Raw genomic sequence first — 19,422 nt, 5'->3', positions numbered from 1 at the left:
TTCCCTCCCAACTTTTTATTTCACTCTATTTCTTTTTGTAGAGGTTTTTTTCTTTGGGGGGGGGGGGGGTAAATTTGAGGCTGAATCAACTTGACAGTGACTTGAACAACAACAACGAAAAGAGAGGCGTATGATTCTCAGAACACAGCGAAGGATCTAGGGGAGGGATCCGGGGGCCCACCTTTCCCCCTCCCCCTTATTTTTTTAGAACAAAACTGAGCCCCCTAGGCTTTTTTCCTTCTTTGGTCTTATTTACATGGCTGAGTTGGAAATTCACATGGGCGTTCTCTGGGTTTTATGGCAACTTTCCACATTGTTAGTTACTGAAATAAACAGGAGTCACAAAGAACACTTGTATTGTCACATAAGTGATTTATTGAGCAGCTTCATGATTGACCTTCAATCTGCTTTTTCAGTACCTACTACAGCTATTAATGACTACGTTCTCCAGGCCGTTGTTATAGTAAGGACGCACAATCCGTCTTAAAATACATTGGGCAAACATCTGTAGTGGGTCTGTTATGAGTTTATTAATTCGTCTAATTTAAAGACGGGCATATTTTTGTATTGTGCCTTTAGAGGAACCATCTTCGATTCTTCGTCATGTGCGCTCTTTCAAAACGGATTAAAGCCGATAAGTCTTCAAAACGCATAATCCATCTCTTGCTCGTCTTTATATCGACAAATTACGAGATGCATAACGGACGCACTACAGACGTTTTCCCAAGTTCATTCAAGACGAAATATGCGCCTCTCTAGTATAACAACGGTCATTGACGCGCTTAGTGGCCAATCAATGCGGTTGAACTGCGCCTTACAGATGTCCTCCAAACCACCACTGTGTGGTCGACTGAGCATTCGCTGTGCAGCGGAACTTGGGATTGATTTTTGAATAGAGGCCAAAGTTGTCTTCATCTGACAACGATCCAGGAGTTGGATTAAACTGACAGCCACCAACAGAACTATCAATATGCAGTGTGTTGCCGTTCGCAATCTGCCAAAAACGTGCGGTGAGATTCACGCCCACGTTTCCGCGGATGTTGATGAGTTCCACCTTCTTACACTGGCCGACTCCAAGGAAATCCACAATATCGAAGTCTTTGAAGTTCCCACGAACGTAATCTCTGAAATCGACGCCATATTTCGGGAAGCCACACGTTGCTCTCCATTTTGTGGAGTGACTCTGTAGGGACTTCATGCGTGCCAGACTCAGGCGGTACTGATTCCAGTTCTGGGCGTCCTCATTCACTGGAGAGTTGAACTTGAAAGGAATACTATGAAATGGGGGAAGTTTTCGATTCTGAGTGCTCCAGGACATGACAAGGGTCCAAGCACTACCAGCCTCGGACTTCAGGTCACAGTAAGCGGGGTAGCTGTTTTTCCCACCGTTGATGTAAAGTGTGTAAATACCACTCTTTGAGGCGCCTCGACGTAAATAATCAAGGCAGGTAGTTGGACGGAATGTTTCTCCCTAGAAAACACAAAAGAAAAGAAAAACCGTCAACCAGTTTCCGAACTGTAGAGCATCCTCCAAGCATGTCACTATTAATTTAATGTATTTGAAACTGCATCTAAGGTATCCGTTGTACTTTTTAAAAGAACATTTAAACATTTAATGGTTCTAAAATAAGTGCGAACTCATGAGGATATTTTCAGTTGCTTTGGGAATATATCCTAAAAAATCTGCATTCAATAACTGCCTAAATAATCACTTATCAAAGCAAATTTTTGAATGGGTGAAAGCGATCACTGATCACTTGGACCAGTATAATGGCGCAAGAGCTTACCTTGTATCGCCTATGTCCCCCCATAAAAACTTTGACAAGAACTGTCAGTCCTTGTTTGTCCAGCCTGTAATCGACAGCGGCCGCAATTGTCTAGAAAAATACAGGAACAATTTGTTACAAGTTGGCTAAGAAGTATTGAGCATCGTTGCTGAAGTATCGTTTCATTTCTCACATCAGTTGAGTCTCCTCTTTGGGCCGTGAACTCGCAATGAGATTCATCGAGCAATGCCCTATGTAAACTAAAATATTTTAACAAAGGCAGAAAAATAAAAGAAAAATTCGATTTACAAGTAAAAAAAATCAACCTTGCCAGACGGGAGCAACTTGATTCGCTACAGTTTACACGGTTTAACCTATCAGTCGTCCTTGGCTGTAAAGCGCTCTCTTTACTTGGATTTGAACGGTCTTGTAAACAAAGATCACAGGAAAGTCTAATAACTTAACTCGATAAACATATACGATCAAATTGTAAAGAAACAGTTAAGCCGGATACATCTTGGCAAAAGAGAGCTTCGAGACACTGGTCCCAGAAGTGGGCAAATGCAATGATAGGCCGATCATAGATTTCGCTGAATGCGCGGCGATTGGGAGACAATTTTACTTACCAGGAATGCAAGACCCACTGACAGAGCGATTATCTTCAACGTCATAGTGAAATATAAGGCTTTCACAAGTCTTGTTAAGTTCAGTTGTTCGCGACTGAGGTTATTGACAACACTGAAAAAGTGTACGTATCCTATGTTCGGATCAACATAATGTTAGCGTTTATCAAACACGAAAATCGGTCTACCAAACTTGTTCACAAATACATTGTGACGTAATGATCAAGTATACACTACTGATTAGCTAGTCAAAATACACCCCAACTCAGTGTGGTGGTTAATGGCAACTTATTTTAGCAAGTCTAAAGGTTCTTGACTGTACACAACCTCGTTTTTCCATTTAAATTCTGACATAGGGTCACTCGGTATCTATTTCGGTGATAATGCCTAACGATAGATCTCGATAATATAACACTACAAATTAATCACCATTATAATAGGGTCAGAGGCACCCTGTTCAAATATTATCAAACCGTATGACTGCTGAGCGCGACAGAATCCTAATTATGAACGTACTGAATTATATCATTAAGACAGAGATTTGTAAAGAGAGAATTTTTGTAAGAAAGTGAAGGCAAAACCATCGCTAAATGAACTGTGTGCTAATTTCTTTGGATTTGATCTTGATGAAGAGCTTTTTAATGTCTAAAACTGACAGTGTGATTTGTTTGAATTCGAAAATAGTAACGTAAAGACAAATTTCAATAACTTGTCTGCCCATTAAACAATGTACTTAGACAAGCAAAGAGTGATATGAGTCAGAGAGAAGATCAAACCGATTCATAAGAATAATTTTCTTGTCTCGTCGTTCGTGAAAAAATGTGGCGTGACTGTGTAAAGGACGAATAATTCTACTAAACTGCACTCTTTTCTTTTTATAAGAATATTGTTTTTCCGGCCCAGGCTGAATATTCTTATTTTTCTGCCGATCTAAGGCTGAAATATCCTCTCGAATATTCTTAGATTATGGCCATCGAACCGGTCATTAGCATCGAACATTTGGCTAGTGTAGGTTTTTATTGTTTTATTGGCTAGTTTTGCCGTTTAGAGAAAGGAAGAATTTTATACGGTTTAGTTAAAAACATATAATTGTATTGTATTTACAAATTTTCAACACAAATTATATTCTTTTCAAAATCTCAGCCTCGGGTTTATTCTTAAAATATTCTTCAAATATCGCAAATTTCAGCCTCCGAAATTCTTATAAAATAAATTTTTATAAAAAAAAAAAAAAAGAGTGTAAATACGGAGGAAAGTGGTGCACAATAAAAGTAAAATGTAGGCGCGACCAATGGTTATGAAAACTTAAGGGCGCCCAACGACAAAATCAAACCAAAGAATCCTGCATCCTGCACTGCGTAATGTTATGGCCGTTAAAAGGGAAAATTTGTGTACGCTAACACGTAACACCGGCCTGATTGGTTCGGATTTTTAGCTGAAAATTTAAATTGCCGAAACGTTTAGGGAAAGGAAGGTTTTCCCCGAATTTACTAACTGCCGTTGGCTTTCCGAAAATGTTCCAAACGTCGTGCTACTGCCGTGCCGGCTTAAATCAATTTGACCCGGCAGTGGCACGGCAGTGGTTTCAAACGTCCAGTCGCGCCAAATTTTAAAATATAGAAATGCGCAGAACGAGCAAATTAACCCAAAATACATAACATAATTTATGAATTTAGTTCGGCACGGCAATAACACGGCGTTGGAAACCAAGTCGCGCTACTGTGCGGCAGGACAGGGCCTGCCGTGCTAAAGAGTCGTGTCGAACTTAATTCAGACTGCCAAACTAAATGAACGGAGAAAGGAAAGTTCCTTGGAGATGCGTGACACTTGAAAATGTTTTCGGATTGGATTGATATAAAAATAATTATCAAAAAGTGTCAAAAATGGTTTGAAAGAAACCATTTTTGACACTTTTTGATAATTATCTGCCAAACTAAATGGTTTCAAACGTCGCGCTACTGCCTTTTAACGGCGTATTTGCCCCTCCAAAAACAAAAGGCTGAAATGGGATTAGTTTTCATTGTTGCGAAAGTTTAAGGTGGCCTTTCCGAGAAGCTATTCCACCGAAATTAAGCGTTGGCTTCCCCTGTAAACTACCGCAGCAACCTTGGATAGAATTTTGTTCGTTGGCTAATTTAGTGTAAAGTAGATTGAACTCAGCCTTTTTGGCAAGAGGTTGTGGAAGTATTCCATCCCCTTCCCCATAAGAAGAATGGTCCCCCGCTTGATCGAAGAGACAAGTGCATTGAATTAATTTTAACAGTATAAATGCAAGTGGTAATGGTATTGAATTTAAATTAACTTCTTACACTTCAGACGTGTGCCACAAGTCTAAACAAATAGATCGTAAGACTGAAAGTGTACGCGACAGACGACGATAGTCTCTGCTTCGTTCTTTTCGTTAATTTAGCGTCGCTTTATGAAAATATCATGAATGAATAACCAAGTTTGCACCAGACAGGGCGCGAGGATGAGCCATGCGAGTGTTCCAGACAAAAATGAGGAATTCAAAGTTTACGGTAACCTGTAATATATTAAAACTCTGAGCAAAAATACCATATATTTTAACAGGGCTGAAAGAACCAGAACATCAAAAAAAATATGTATCACTAACAGCTAAAAGTGAAGAAACGGAAATACACTGCTCTCTTTGCGCTAATGCGCAAACGCTTAACAGAAAAATTACTACGTATATAAAAGTATAACGGGTTTAAAAAAATTAATCTCCTCGTTATACAAACGTTTTTTTTTGAAAGATTCTCGTTGAGGAGTCTCCTATGTTCACAAACCTAAAAAGCTTGCAAGAAATCTAGGACATTCTTTTAAACATGAACTAGTAAAAAAAGTTGTAAAGGAAAACTTGTTTGTTTGCAACTATTGTTAAAATTGCTCGTAATTGGGATGGAACTGAGAAAAAATAGAAAATAATAATAATAATAATAATAATAATAATAATAATAATAATAACAACAATAACAATAATGTCAAGGCCTGGTGAGTTGGCCAGTAGACTGTTTCCGGGATACAGAAAATGGAGAACGGAGCAAAGAAAACGGATAATAAAAGAGATGACACTGGAAAGAAAAAGCAAGAGAACAAACTCATTTGGAAACGTAAACAAGGTAAGGATGGAATTTGTAGCCGATCGACAAAATGTTTCTCAACAGTTTCGTCCAAGCCTTTTATAATTGGAGTTGATTTTATTCATAAAGACCCACGTTCTATACTAGACAATGCCAGATAGTATATCAACAGCTGAGTTGATTTTATTCATAAACACCCACGTTCTATACTAGGCAATGCCAGATAGTACATCAACGGCTGAAAGAACTGCTTGTGCAGCAATGGACAGCTGAAGGTCAACCTCCGCCTTGTCACCAGTCTCTTTTAACTGGAACAGGGCATCATTGATACCAGGGAAGCGGGAAGAACCGTAGTTGTTGTATTTGCTGTTAGCTAGGAACACGTTACGAACCAGACGCCTTCCCGGCAGGCCATAGGCGTAAATGAAGGCTCGATCTATACCCATCATTCGGTCATTGAGTCTGCGCAGTTCAGCAAAACTTGGTTCGTTGAAATCCGCGAGTTTTTTCTCCAGTTTTTCTCTGAAACAAAGAAAATGTCAGCAATCGATATTAAGCACATTGTGTACAACCCACCGATTAATTTTCGGGCGCTATCAATGGACGAAAAACGTCACGTGATATCAGACGGCTGTTAATAGCCAGGTAACACACAATGTAGTCCCTCTCAAGCCTGAAAGGGATTCGAACCCATGACCTCTGCGATGCCGGTGCAGTGCTCTACCAACTGGGCTATCAAGCCAACTGAGAGCTGATCATATTGTGAGGGGATGATGAGTCAATGAATATGAGTATATGAAAAATATATCTGAAATGCGGGTGAAAGATAAAATAGAAGAAACGCTTTCTTTTCGCCTAAGTTCCTAAATCACTGCGAGGGTCTTTCTTCCATTTAATTTTTCACCCGCAGTTCAAATATAAGTTTGATATATTCATGTTCATCCGATAGAACTAGCTTTTCATCTTTCGCCTCTTTCTAAACAAATGTTGACAAACTTATTTATTGAAACTTATTAATTTTTTGCCAGTTTTAATCTAAAGTTTTTCTACGTGTAAGTGCATGGATAAGGGGCTGTTTACATGGAGGGAGGAAGATCCTAGAAGGTGGATTATCCTAGCGCCATATGTTTTCTGTATTCAGTTTACATGCAAAAAGTTGTACTTGGCCCTAGTGCTAGGATCTTCCTAAAGATAGGATCTTTCTAGCTGAGAGATAGGAAGATCCTAGTACTAGGAAGATCCTAGCTCCATGTAAACTACCTTCGCTCGGAAGATCCTAGTACAAGGAACAACAAGGAACAAAATGGCGGCAGCCGAGCGTTCAGCTTCTAAAGGCCGACAAGTTTTCTGATTTTCCTTCTCCTCTTGGTATCCACTCCGACCAAAATTTCTGCATCTAAACCAAATGAAAAGTTGATCCGCCTTCTAGGATCTTCCTAGGGCTAGGATCTTTGATCCTCTCTCCATGTAAACAGCCCCTAAGTGGCAAAGGACCGCAAACGAGTGCTGCTGGTGTACGGATGTAGAAAGATTCTGAATCAGCCAAAAATAAACATACAAGTAAAGTAAGCAAGGCTGATGCTGCGAGCAAACTTAACACGACAGCGACTTCATTAGGGACCAAACCGAGAATCAACAGAATGCGGCAACCGTGGACAGCTGTTTCGAGCTGTTTGGCTCTCGTCAGCACAGTGTAGCAACAAGAAGTAAAATTCTCAATCAACGTGAAGTCAATTGTCTGCTAAATGCACGGGGGCCCATCCGGAGTCCTCCATTACCAAGGGCATTTAGTAGCAACTTACTTAATTATTCATGTTGGTTAAACATTCTTCTTCTGTTGCTACCGTGCTGACGAAAGCCAACCAGCTCGAAACAGCTTTCAAAGGTTGCATCTTTGACTTTCGGTTTGGTCTTTATCATGTCGCTGTCAGGTTGTCTACGCAGTATCAGCCTAGCCCACTTTACTTGTTCGGTCCCTTTGTCTGCTTTTTTTTTCTGCTCTTTTTTCGTCGTATTGTTTTTTTCGTCCGTAGAGTTGTATTTGTATTTGTACAAGAATATTCATGCAATCTCAGTTGTAATTTGTGAGGCAATCAATAAAAAATTCTTTCAAATTGTGTCATAAGAAGTGTTAGAGATAAAAGTGAGAAGATTACTGATATATCAATGCTGACGCTGAGTTAATAAATTTCCAGAAGAAACTCCTTGCAATACTTTAGATCCCTTTCACTTACTTAGCTTTGGTGAAATTCGTAGCAGCTCCATGAAACGTTTTAATAGCGCCTTCTAGGAGACTAAGAGCTGGTCCATGCCTCTTAAGCTCGTCGCTGTACTTTCGTTTTAGAGAATACAGGGTTTCATTTAGCGCGTTTGCGTATAACATTGCATTCATATTCAACAGCGGTGAGTCAGCATACACAAGGAGTAGTCCCCCGCCAAACTGCGCCGTAGCTTTGTGGTACAAGAACTTCGGATCGAGGAACCTCTTGACTAAGGCGAAAGTGTCGTATCGAGTGTGATACAAGGGATATGTTATCGAGTTGTTGGGACGCCGCTGACGCGTGTACCTGAAATCTACCGAAGAGACACCAACAAACTGATAAAAGCCAGCATAATCACTGCCGGATCCCAGGTCGCCAATAGCCGGTTCAGGAGGGTCTGTCTTAGGCAACGAAGGATCATTTTCTGCAGCGATATCAAAGATGGTTTGCTTGTTGTCATGTGCACCAGGATCATGCACGGTCTTGCTGAAGTCTTTTATGGCGTCCTTGACAAGAGGAGTGGAGTGCACTTTCATGTAGGAATTGCCTTGCACCGTCATGTCTAAGTTGAGGTATATGACGGCTCTTTCACTGAGTAGCTTTTCATGTTGTTCAATCCACTCCACTGATCCTAAAAGACCGTATTCCTCGGCATCCCAGCTGCAAATCTAGAAAACAACATTCTCAAAGTCATCGCTCGTTTCGAAGCTCATAAGGGACTAGGTCCTAGTTTAGACATTGTTCAAATTTCGTCGCATAAAGTTTGAAAGCTTTGTACATGGTTGCAATCTAACCACAGAACATCAAACTTGGTAAACTGATTTATTTCCATGTCATCTTTCTTGCGACGGACTCTAATTTCTGATTAAATGAAACTGATTTCAAAGATCTTAATGTCTTCAACTTCTCCAAAAAATTGAAACCTGACTTACTGACCGAGCAACGTTCTCAAAGCTTATCCGAGTTACTTAGAGAAAAAAATACTACTTAGACTTATATCACACTTTTAATTTCATACAGAAACACTTCCCTCGCTCTTTAGTTCTGATTTCTCCATACTTTACTAAAATAAAAGCTGGGCACTGACGCGAAAACCCTTTACGTTGTTCAGTCTCGAGGCCCTAATAGTTGCTTAAAATACGATTTCTTTCTTTCTTTCTTTCTTTCTTTCTTTCTTTATTTATTTATTTATTTATTTATTTACTTATTTATTTATTTATTTATTTACCTATGATAATTCATGTTAGCACAAAAGAAAAATAAGTAGATAAAGTAAAGTAAAGGTCACGTCATGGACAAGCTTCCCATCCAAGAGGGCCGAAAATGAAACACTCCTAGCTAGACCATCATGCAGCGGAACCCCAGTCCATACTGTCAACTTTCGAATCATGCAGGATTTTACTTTTATCACGAAGTCGTTTACCTTTATTGTTCGACGTGGCTTCCATCCTGCTTTCTTTAATCGTCCGAGCCCGCGAGCAATTTCAGTGGCGACAGAAGTTCCACTGTTTGGGTCAACACCTCCGTACACCCATGCGTCGTAATGGTTACCGACCAAAACATAGCGATCGGGCTCCACGTCACCATATATCGTTCCAATCACGTCAAAGATCGATTTGCTTTTGTAATAGTTATTGACTTCAACTGAAACAGTTATTTCGTTCTCAGTAAAGCCAGGCCCAAGGCGATAGGTAATATCAAGTCCACCCTTCCAATCTTCAGGCGCTTCCTCCCCTGGATCAAAAAGAAGGTGAAATTGGTGCTCGTTAATAGGTCTTGTGCGTGCAAATTTCACTCATTGTGCGTTCTTTTGGTATTGTTCTACAAGAACAATACACTTGTAGACGGTAATGATGTTCTGTGGTGTTTGCCTTGTTATGGAAATTAATCAGAATACATGTTTTACCAGTGGAAAAGGAAAAATCGACTTCTGTAAGAATTTAATACCAATGCATTTTATATTTCTTTACATTACTGCTAAACCAATGACCTAAAAGAAGACGGTTTACTCTAAAGCTATTGTGTTAAGTCAGTTTCCGTCTGAAAAAAGACGTCCGAGCACTTCTCATGTCTTAATAAACTTTTTCTATCTTTTGGGTTTGGGGACGGACTAGGAAAGCAGGGGGGGGGGGGGAGGGAGTAGAGGGGCAGTGGCAGGAACCGACGCCGGCTCAAATATTCATCTCCTACGAATTTGCATTATACTAACCTCCAATTCTGCTGAGAAAGTAAACGGAATCTCCATAACCCATGGGGTAAGCAGGGATAGGGGGGAGGGGACGGACTAAGATAGCGGGGGGGGGGGGGAGTAGAGGGGCAGTGGCAGGAACCGACCCCGGCTCAAATTTTCATCTCCTACGAATTTGCAGTATACTAACCTGCTATTCTGCTGAGAAAGTAAAAGGCATCTCTATAACCCATGGGGGAAGGAAAGATAGGGGGGAGGGGATGGACTAGGATAGTGGGGGAGGGGGAGTAGAGGGGCAGTGGCAGGAACCGACCCTGGCTCAAATTTTCATCTCCTACGAATTCGCACTATACTAACCTCCCATTCTGCTGAAAAAGTAAAAGGCATCTCCATAACCCATGGGGTAAGCAGGGATAGGGGGGAGACCGGTACCGCTATCATTTATGGCCCTTCGGTACATCCCTGGAATTGCCGGAAGTCCATGTGTAAGAGGGTCTCCGAAAACAGAGAGCACTGATCCCCGCCGTACTCCATCATCGGGGAGCCAATCGGTGTTGGGATAGGTATTGTTCGGGTCACCTCCTGCCTGCGCATACTGTGCGGGATCTGTGTAAAGAAGGGCGGCTTTGGCGCCGTACCTAGCTGCATTCTGGACCTGTTGAACGGGAAGGAAAATGAACAGCACAAATTCAGTTTTATATAAAAGTAACCTGATACTCTCAAACCTTAGGTTAGGGAATGTGTATATCTAAGTGGGCCCGGTTGTTCGAAAGCCGATTAACGCTAACCCATGTACGATTAAAAGTTAACCGAGGTTTTCATCTCGCTCGTTGAAAATGTTTTTGAAGGATAGCTTTAAGCTTATGATAGAGAAAACTCTAAGTCAAAACTAAGGGACAAAAATCTTTTGGAAGAATCTTTACTGACTACTAATTAAACTCGAATCAAAGTTTACGTTAATCCAGGATAAGCTTAATCGGACTTTGAACACTGAACTGGGCCCTGAGTGGCAAGGCTGCCAAAAGATGTGGGTGGGAGACAGCAAACAGAAAAAGAGGTTGTGAGACGCAAGGGTAGACAATCGGTGGCAAACATTGAAGCAGCATCAAATGAAAGGCGAATTCATCTATAATTAACCTGATGTGGGAAGGAATAGCCCGACAATGAACAATTATTTACCGTATTGGGGACTGAGCGTAGTCCAATACTGTCAACTAGACTCCAGTCGTATCCCTTAGGGCTTAGGAAGGAGTTATGTTACATGTGTAGCGTGCTCGTATCGACTCACGGCTTTAAGAACGAGTCATGTTACATGTAAAGCGTGCTTGTATCGACTCACGGCTTTGAGAACGAGTTATGTTACATGAAAAGCGTGCTTGCATTGACTCACGGCTTTAAGAACGAGTTATGTTACATGTAAAGCGTTCTTGTATCGACTCACGGCTTTAAGAACGAGTTATGTTACTTGTAAAGCGTGCTTGTATCGACTCACAGGTTTAAGAACGAGGTATGTTACATGTGTAGCGTGCTAGTTTTGGCTCATGGCTAGACTAGACTCCCGGAGATTCCATCGGAATCGATGTGTTTCCAATGGATCCGATGGACTCAATCGGACGACTTTTCAACCCTCCTCATTGTATTGTTTACACTTCCGGTTTCATATTATGACTACACTTCCAGTGACTCAGGTAGACCCGACTGTACTTCCGGTTTTATTGCACGACTGGACTCCATTGGACTCCGGGTTTTGTCCACTGGAATCTAGTTGAGAGTATTGGACATGACTGTGGGGACTTTTGACCGTTTTAGCGGAATTTTAACAAGATTTCTAACAAATGTTCAACGACGTTTAGTGACTCTTTTGAATGTCAAAGAATGCAAGAGTCTTACAACTGATTAATTCCTGCTTTCTGGTCTTTAAACATTACCTTATTTCCTCGAAATATTATCCCGTATCTCATGATAGCAATCTTCCCGGTGACATTCACACTCAAGTTCTTGAGCCTCTCAAAGTCTTCTACTCGGCCATAGTTGGCGTACACAAGTTCCCCTTCAACGTTTCCACTTGGGCTGTATGCAAGGAAAGGAGGAACAACGTCCTTACCTAGTTTCTGAAAAAATGCAACGAAAGCAAAGCTGAGTGATAATTTCTGTAAGGTAGCTTTTATGAGAATTGACTAGATACTGTCTTTAAATTTCTCACTAAATGTCGCACTCTAAGGGAACCATTACATTTAGTTTAAAGAGACATCAAAAGCCATTGACGCCTGTCTATTCTACGTAAAGTCGATACAATCAAACCTCATCCTTGGAGACCCAGGGGCAGCCAGTCGGGGGCGGGCGAAATGGCTCGAAGAAAGTTTTTAAGGCTCCTTCGCCCTTTCTTCAAAACTTTCTTCAAACCATTTCGCCTGCCCCTGGCTCTCCGAGGATGATCGAACCGTCAAGAGTGGCCACTTCACCTAGGAAAATACCTGTTATTTTCTATCAGTATTTGTTTTTATTCTTACAGAAATTGAATTACTTAAGATCTCAATGATACTCTATTTTTGACACCGATGCTTGTCAGCCAAGTATCTTTGCTCTTTGGTCTAAGCAGTCTACGAAAGAGTAGGCTCTAGTTTAGTTAGGGAAGGAGGAGGGTACCTGTGTTTCTGCCTTGACTTGATGAATGATGGTTCCGTTGTTGTATTTGATGGTTATCCTGGACGGATTAGTTGTGTTGGGAAACGACAGCAAAACTTTGTACTCTGACATTTCCACGTGATCAAACCCATAATCCTTCCAGCGCTTGGCGAGCTCATCAGCGATCACTTTCTGACGGACCGAGCCTGCGATATGCGGTGTTTTGGTAAAAAACCTGCGTGAGAAATTTTGAAGGAAGTATCAAGCCCTTGAACCCAATCTCATGTAAAAGGACTAGGAACGTTGAATTTTCGTAGGCTTGATCTAAAAACGGCTGCGTAGGAGACTAATCTACATGGGGATATTTATGATCCCGTACAAGCCGTTCATACCGTGGATTTAGTAGCATGTCGTTTTAGGGCAAAGTAGCAACATTCGTCTGCGTAAACTATCTGTAAACTTGGCTATGATTTTGATGCATTGCTAACGATGGACTGTTAAACTGCTAGCTTAATGCCAGTATCGTAGCGGAACCTCTCAAAAAGTGCGCTTTAATCGTCCACTTGATCAAATTGCCTCAAGTTGAAAGTGCTTATTTAAAGCTGAAGAATTGCTGAGGAAATCCGAAATTTCACACCATATCTCGTGATTGATATCGAAAGCGTGCGATGATCATGTGTCTCTCTCGAGGAAAAACTTTAATTAAAAGTTGTAGTTCAGGTAATGAATAGGTGTAGTAAAATTATTCAACTTTTTTTTTTCAACGTGGGTCTGTAAAATAATAATAATAATAATAATAATAATAATAATAATAATAATAATAATAATTATTATAATAATAATTATAATAATTATAATAATTATAATAATAAAATCTATTCACCAGTCCGATGTATGCCGTCCTTTTGGCAAATTTTCTCGCACCTACTACATATTGCTTTTATTTTGTTTTGTTTTTTACAGTTTTTTTACTACAGAAAATTGTCTTGAACGGGTCTGCGTCTGGCTGCGGATATTAATTACGCAATGATTTTAGATGTGGACTTTATGCTTGCTTTTTGTTAAAAAAAATAATAATAATAATTATCAACAGTTCATTATCCATAAACCTTATTCCGTGCCGAATTTTTAGAAGAATCCTGTGGATTCACGATTGATCATTCGAACGGATGATTGTTTGCGCGCCTGTGCAGTTCCCTTGATCCTATGATTCAGTAGAGTATTACGTAACCACTGCCTCCAATGTCGGCTTTGAATAAATTCAATCGACAGAAAAATAATCACCTTACTTTTAAGAAGAATTAAGTAAGTTAATTTAAGTATTGACAATAAGTTGATCAACACGAGGATCAACAGATTAGTAAACAAAATGCAGCTTCGTCATTAAAAATATCAGCACGAAGCACTATTCCTCTGCGATATTTCCAAAGTTGAGTTACAACACCTCTTTCGTGCCACCGAATAGAAAAACGTAAAAGATGAATTACCATTTGGGAGCATCGTAAATGTAGCCAATAAACACTTCGCTGACTTACTTGAGGTTTTTCTCGAGCCGTTCCTGGCTGATAGCATTCTGAAAATTCCTGTGATGATTCATCATCTCTTCATGGCGTTTTCGGAAGTCATCTGTTTTACCGTCGTTTTTGGCGTCGTCTCCGCGGTCGCTCCACACCTGATAACCGATCGCAAAGCCGATGAAAAACGCTGCTACGATCAAGGCAGTGATTACTGCAGCCCGGAGAAATCTTCGTTCCTTTCTCTTTCCCTCGGAAATAAGTTTTACATTTTCATCCATCGCCGAGAAAACTACGGGGTCGAATTTGGCTTAACCGTCAAGTTTACTGTTTATGTCCGATGTTTATGCTACAAATGGTACCTTCTATTACCGCACAAAACAGACGCGTATCCCTCAGCGATTTCTTGCGCTGTCAAGTCAAGTATATCATCAGATGGTTCGTCTAATTTGCTCGTTGTTCGCGAATGACGTTTGATATAAAACTATCAAAGCCGAGAAAGAGACTGAGAAATGCAAGAACTAGCGCATTTGTAAAACGAGTAAGGAATTGGTTCAGACCCAGACTAGCACATGATTGCAAGTAACTGGCTGAAGTGCCCCCGGCAAAAACCGCCTTCAACGTAATTGTACCGGCACGCATCATGCACTCACGAGACTCTGTACTCATTTTCGTCAAGAACTCTCCCGTAACTCATTGAAATGAAAACGATCATAACAAGCCCACAGCTGCAAAAATTGGAGGCAATTGACTTTAACCCACACTGAAAGGAAGTGGATTTATAGAAAAGTCAGCGTAAGGCCGCTTGTTTGAAAACACGGACAATCAGAATAGAAGAAACAGAAAATTGATTTATTCCACGTCTTTTCACTGTTAAGGAATAAGCTATAACCGCTTCATATCTTTTAATATGGGCTTATTACGGTTACCGAGGCGAATCCGGCCAGGCCTAAGGGTTGAAGGGTGCTAGGAGCATTTAAGCATCGTGCCCACTCCAGCCAAATGGTTGACGTTTATGGTAAGCCCTAGCACTGATTAGCATCAAATTTTTCAAATTTGTCAATGCTTATTCAACCTCTGAGGTCATGAGAATTTAGGATATGATCACCCAAGGTGGATTTTCTTGATATTTTAATAACTTCTCCCTTGTACTTTTATAAGAAAAGTATGGGTACAAAATATGAGAATTTTTTTTCTTTAACATTATGGGGTTAAAGGGTTTAAAAGTGTGCAGTCCTAAAATGTGTATTCCAATCAAAAATTTTTGTCGTGAGTTCTACTGTTCAAATATCGCGCTGTTTTGGTTGGGGGGGGGGGGGGAGGGGGAGGCTGGTTTTTTGAATGACTACAAGCAGTTTATTATCCGCGTTTTATGAGCCCGACTTCGACAAACGCGTCGCTTTTGAAAGACTCACACGCGGTCAAACGAACCATTTGTAACACTTTTATTGATATACGTCCCACCGGGGGAGAGCTCTACACTTTTACTTTCTCAAAATATAATATAAACATTTGCTAAAATATGTATCCCATTATTTCATTGTCAAAACCATTTGTTGTATACTATGACACTTTAATTTACCCGCATTTGCTATACCCAAATGATTTTAATTGTTTACTATCACGTGCTTTGGCGCCTATATACTATATATAGCTTTTCAATCAATTTATAAATTATATCATTCAGTATAATTAAATTAAGCAGTCTACTTCGCAGGCGTTACTTGTGTCGTCACGCAAGTTCTTCCTCGCGTTGCGTGACGTCCAAAGTCACGACAACAAAGGAGATAAAATCATTCTGGTCACCATGTAAATGCTATCTGCCGTTTTAAACACCTCGCACAGCCTATTCTCAAAACGCAGCATGTGACTGGCTTGCCCTATTTTTTTAGTATTTAAAAGAAGTGAACCTTTAACTTTAGTCCGGCTAGCTGCCTCGTTCCCATGCGTCTCTTTTTCTTCGAACGAGGTGCGCATGGTGTTGTGGGACTATTTAGGTTGTCCTTCCCAACAAGCCCTGCGCCGCTGTTTTCCGGCTGTCTTCGCGAAATCTGCAGGCGCCTGAGCACGAGGCACTCCAGGCAGTCAGCTTTGACAAATGCTAAGCGACCTGGTTTTTTTTTTTTTTTTTTTTCAGTATTAAGTTTCGTAAGAATTATTTTCCTTTAGTAGATACTTTTCCTTTCTTTTTTTTAGTCCTTAAAAACAATGATTTATGAATTATGAAATTATGAATCTGTATTATGCAACGGTTTTCCAACGCGAGCGCTCACCTTGTTTCAGTATTTTCTTACAGTTTTCTCTATTACTTATCAGAAAAGCTAAAGTTGGATAATAAATCTCTTATTGCATGTTTTGTTGTGAAGTGCCGTTTAGTATTTTACCCCTTGTAGGTATTTTGGCTCGCCCTTCGGGTTCGTCAAAATACGGTACAACTGGTAAAAATATGCAACGATACTAAACACCAAAACATGTAATACGATAAATATTTCATCATTACAAACTAGGACTAAAAATATCATCATATAAATTATACGTTTAGATTTAAAAATATAATTCGACTCACTTACAATATCCGATTGTTTCTATATATCGCGTGGATATTAAATAAGTACTATACATCTTAATCAAATCCATCGTAATCTTCTTTAAGTAGCTGAACACTTCTTACTGTGTCAATCGGAGCACCGTAAATTTGTCGATTTGACTTTTATCTCGTCAGCCCTGAAGCTGCCAACCAGACGTGACATCAAACTGGAAAATTTTTCTAACAAAGAAAAAAAGCAGGGGGAAAAAAAAAGGAAAGTGCGAAACCACTTACTTTTTCTTTGCACAGAAATATTCGTCTTTCAATTTTCACGGTTTTCTAATTCTCACAGTAAGCGCTGGACAAATGTCGCATGTTATAAATGCTGGCGGTTCACTCCATCTGCTCATGGAGACCAGTTCATACTTACGCGGAAATACAAAGTGACAGATTTTTTATAGCAAAGATAGTTCTGTCCTAAAAAGCATTAATAAATATTCCTAGCCGACTAAAAAACCCGTCCAATAAAAAAACTGCAAAGATAGCCGGTGTTCCGACAAACGATTTTGTTTCGTGACCTCGAATTGAGATGTTGTATTAAAATGCTTCGAGGGATAGGTTTGAAAATGGTAGAAAAAATTATGTTATGTTCTAAAACTGGGTTAAGAATTGCAGCTCGGTCACACCCCTCGACTGATAAGTAGCTTCACCCCGAATTGCTATGTACAAGGAACCACCCGGCTTATTTCCGTGAAGAGGAAGCTAAAGTCGCCTTTCATACGCCTTGAATTTAATTCAAGCCCCAGAGAAACGGCGCAAGGTAAATAACACTCACAACTTTAAAGCGGTGTCTACCGACTGCCGTAAAACCAAAACCGAAATAATAACAATGGCCAATCAAAACTGACTTAAACAACGCTAAGAACCAATCAGAAGTCGAAGCAATTACACGTCACCGACGCCTAGCGCCGGAAAACGCGAGCGAATAAAGCTACGGATAAAGGTTCGAACGTTCCTAGTGTCTGAAACCAAAACCAAAGTATAACACTGGCCAATCAAACCTGACGTAAACAACACTGAGAACCAATCAGAAGTCATAGCAAAACCGTGTCACCGATGCCAAGCGCGGGAAAGCCGCGGCTAAATGTTCCAAAATTTATATACAACACTTGATGTATGTCAATGTTGCTCACACGACTAAACGTCATTTAATATTACACCAACATTGGTCTAACAAAAAATGATGGTAAACATCATCCAACAAGTTGAACCAATAAATGGCGAACAACGATGTTAGAAAGTTTAGCTGCGGCTTAAGTGATTGGGTTTGGTTTCCTTCTCATTCAGGTTGAGAAAGTGGCGCAAGGTTCAATAAACCAGTCACAGAGCGTAGAAAACAAAAACGAAAACAAAAACAAACTATACTTTCGACATGCATTGCAACGTACTCGTGTTGTGCTCACAACAAAGTCGAACCAGAGTGCAGTCTCAATTGCTATCGCTAACTTGAATCGGGTGCAACCAGTGCAAAGTGCCTTGTGAATTTACACCTTACGAATGCAAAATACGCCGTAGTTGTGTGCGAGTTGGTTCGGTGCACGAAGTCGCGTGGCCGCCGCGGTCTAACCGCAGCAGGTATCCCTCGCGCGCCAGTTCGCGCGCTTTCGGTGCTCCAAGGTTCTTCCGCGAGCTTTATGTTGAAGAAACACGACTGTTTTGTAGTGTTAAAAGGACAAATAAAAAAAGAGTGTAGCATATGTCCGTACCGTACCGCTACGTTTTATCCTTCTGAAGTTCAATGGCGGTGGGTGAGATGTTTAAACAAGTCATCCAAATGTTCATGCTCTGCTCGCTTGGAGCATTGATCGTGTACGTTCGATCCGGAGTGTCCACACAAAACAGGAAGTGACGTTTACTCTTGCCGCATTTCCGGTGTTCGTAGACACGGGTGATGGCCTTGCAGCTTATCGCACCTTTCGGACTGTCCGCCTGTAAAGAGAGAGAATAGGGAGCTTAAGCAATTAGCGGGCTTTAGCAACGACGACGGCAACGGCAGCGAAAATGTCACTATTAAAATGAAGTCGCGTTTTTTCAAACGTCGTCGCGATAATTTCAACTCGCTTGAAATGTCAAATGTAGGTGGAATTTCCTGGGCATGAGTTCTTGAGACCGCACCCAAGTTTAGAAAGAGAGAAAAAAACATTCGTCGTCGTGTGTTTACGTCCTCCATAAAACGTCCCATCAGGAAATTTCACGTCCTAGTCGTGCAGTGACGGCAAAAAAATGTACCAAAACGTGTAATGTACGCGCAGAGTTGTTGTTTTGGTTATTGAACTTATTGCTTTTTTTTTGACGTTCTCGTTGCCGTCGCCGTCCTCGTTGCTAAAGCTCCCTAATGTCGACGGCGACGGCAACGTCGGAAAGCAATAGGTTTAATGAGAAAAAACAGTCGCTCAATTTCGTTCAATTTTGGTGCTTTTCTTTGCCGTCGTCTGCAAAACCAGCAACGTGAAATGACCAAATTCAAGGTTTTGTGGAGAACGTGAACACACGACGGTGAATTTTTCATTTTCTTTCTTAACTTGAACGCCACTCCTACCAATTTGGTTCCTGGGTAGTTCGCCGTTTCTGTAGAAGTTGAACGAGTTGAAATAATCACGAAGAAGCACAAATGAAATTAAGTTATATTTTCAAGTGACGTTACCGTTGCCGTTGCCGTCATCGCTGCTTATTTAAGTTCCCTAATGTCCCTTCACCAAACACGATGTGGCGGGCTCTGTTAAAAGAAGAAAGCCTATCCAAACAGAGCACCAAAGTGACAACCTCACGAAAATT

General features: G+C 40.6%; 3 protein-coding genes across 5 annotated transcripts in view; all 3 read right to left on the bottom strand.

Annotated features, from left to right (window-relative positions):
* Nucleotides 1-492: 492 nt before the first annotated feature.
* On the bottom strand, nt 493-2,552 carry LOC146450626 (uncharacterized). Its single transcript, XM_085100196.1, has 3 exons — nt 2,393-2,552; nt 1,788-1,877; nt 493-1,471 (listed from the first exon to the last, which is right to left on the bottom strand). The coding sequence occupies exons 1-3, from the start codon at nt 2,435-2,437 to the stop codon at nt 815-817; spliced, it is 792 nt and encodes a 263-aa protein (XP_084956322.1). The 5' UTR covers nt 2,438-2,552; the 3' UTR covers nt 493-814.
* A 2,350-nt stretch (nt 2,553-4,902) lies between these two features.
* Nucleotides 4,903-14,604, bottom strand: LOC146450625 (putative N-acetylated-alpha-linked acidic dipeptidase). The gene is made up of 7 exons (XM_085100185.1): nt 14,082-14,604; nt 12,568-12,781; nt 11,850-12,032; nt 10,279-10,576; nt 9,157-9,467; nt 7,707-8,401; nt 4,903-5,994 (listed from the first exon to the last, which is right to left on the bottom strand). Exons 1-7 carry the CDS (start codon nt 14,339-14,341, stop codon nt 5,682-5,684), a joined length of 2,274 nt encoding a protein of 757 aa, XP_084956311.1. The 5' UTR covers nt 14,342-14,604; the 3' UTR covers nt 4,903-5,681.
* An 884-nt stretch (nt 14,605-15,488) lies between these two features.
* LOC146450624 (myotubularin-like) overlaps nt 15,489-19,422 on the bottom strand; it is a 30,968-nt gene continuing 27,034 nt past the window's right edge. For 2 of the 3 annotated variants that reach the window (XM_085100197.1, XM_085100198.1), the window contains exon 25: nt 15,489-18,576. In XM_085100197.1, the coding sequence (XP_084956323.1) occupies nt 18,361-18,576 (216 nt within the window). In that variant the 3' untranslated portion in view covers nt 15,489-18,360. The remainder of the gene's footprint in view (nt 18,577-19,422) is intronic. The other variant, XR_014860270.1, reaches the window with a different exon arrangement.

The sequence above is a fragment of the Pavona decussata genome, unplaced genomic scaffold, assembly GCF_977016875.1.
Source record: "Pavona decussata unplaced genomic scaffold, jaPavDecu1.1 SCAFFOLD_438, whole genome shotgun sequence".
In the NCBI taxonomy this organism is placed as follows: Eukaryota; Metazoa; Cnidaria; class Anthozoa; order Scleractinia; family Agariciidae; genus Pavona; species Pavona decussata.
Note: the sequence above shows the minus strand (reverse complement) of the source record. Positions and strands in the feature narration are given on the sequence as shown.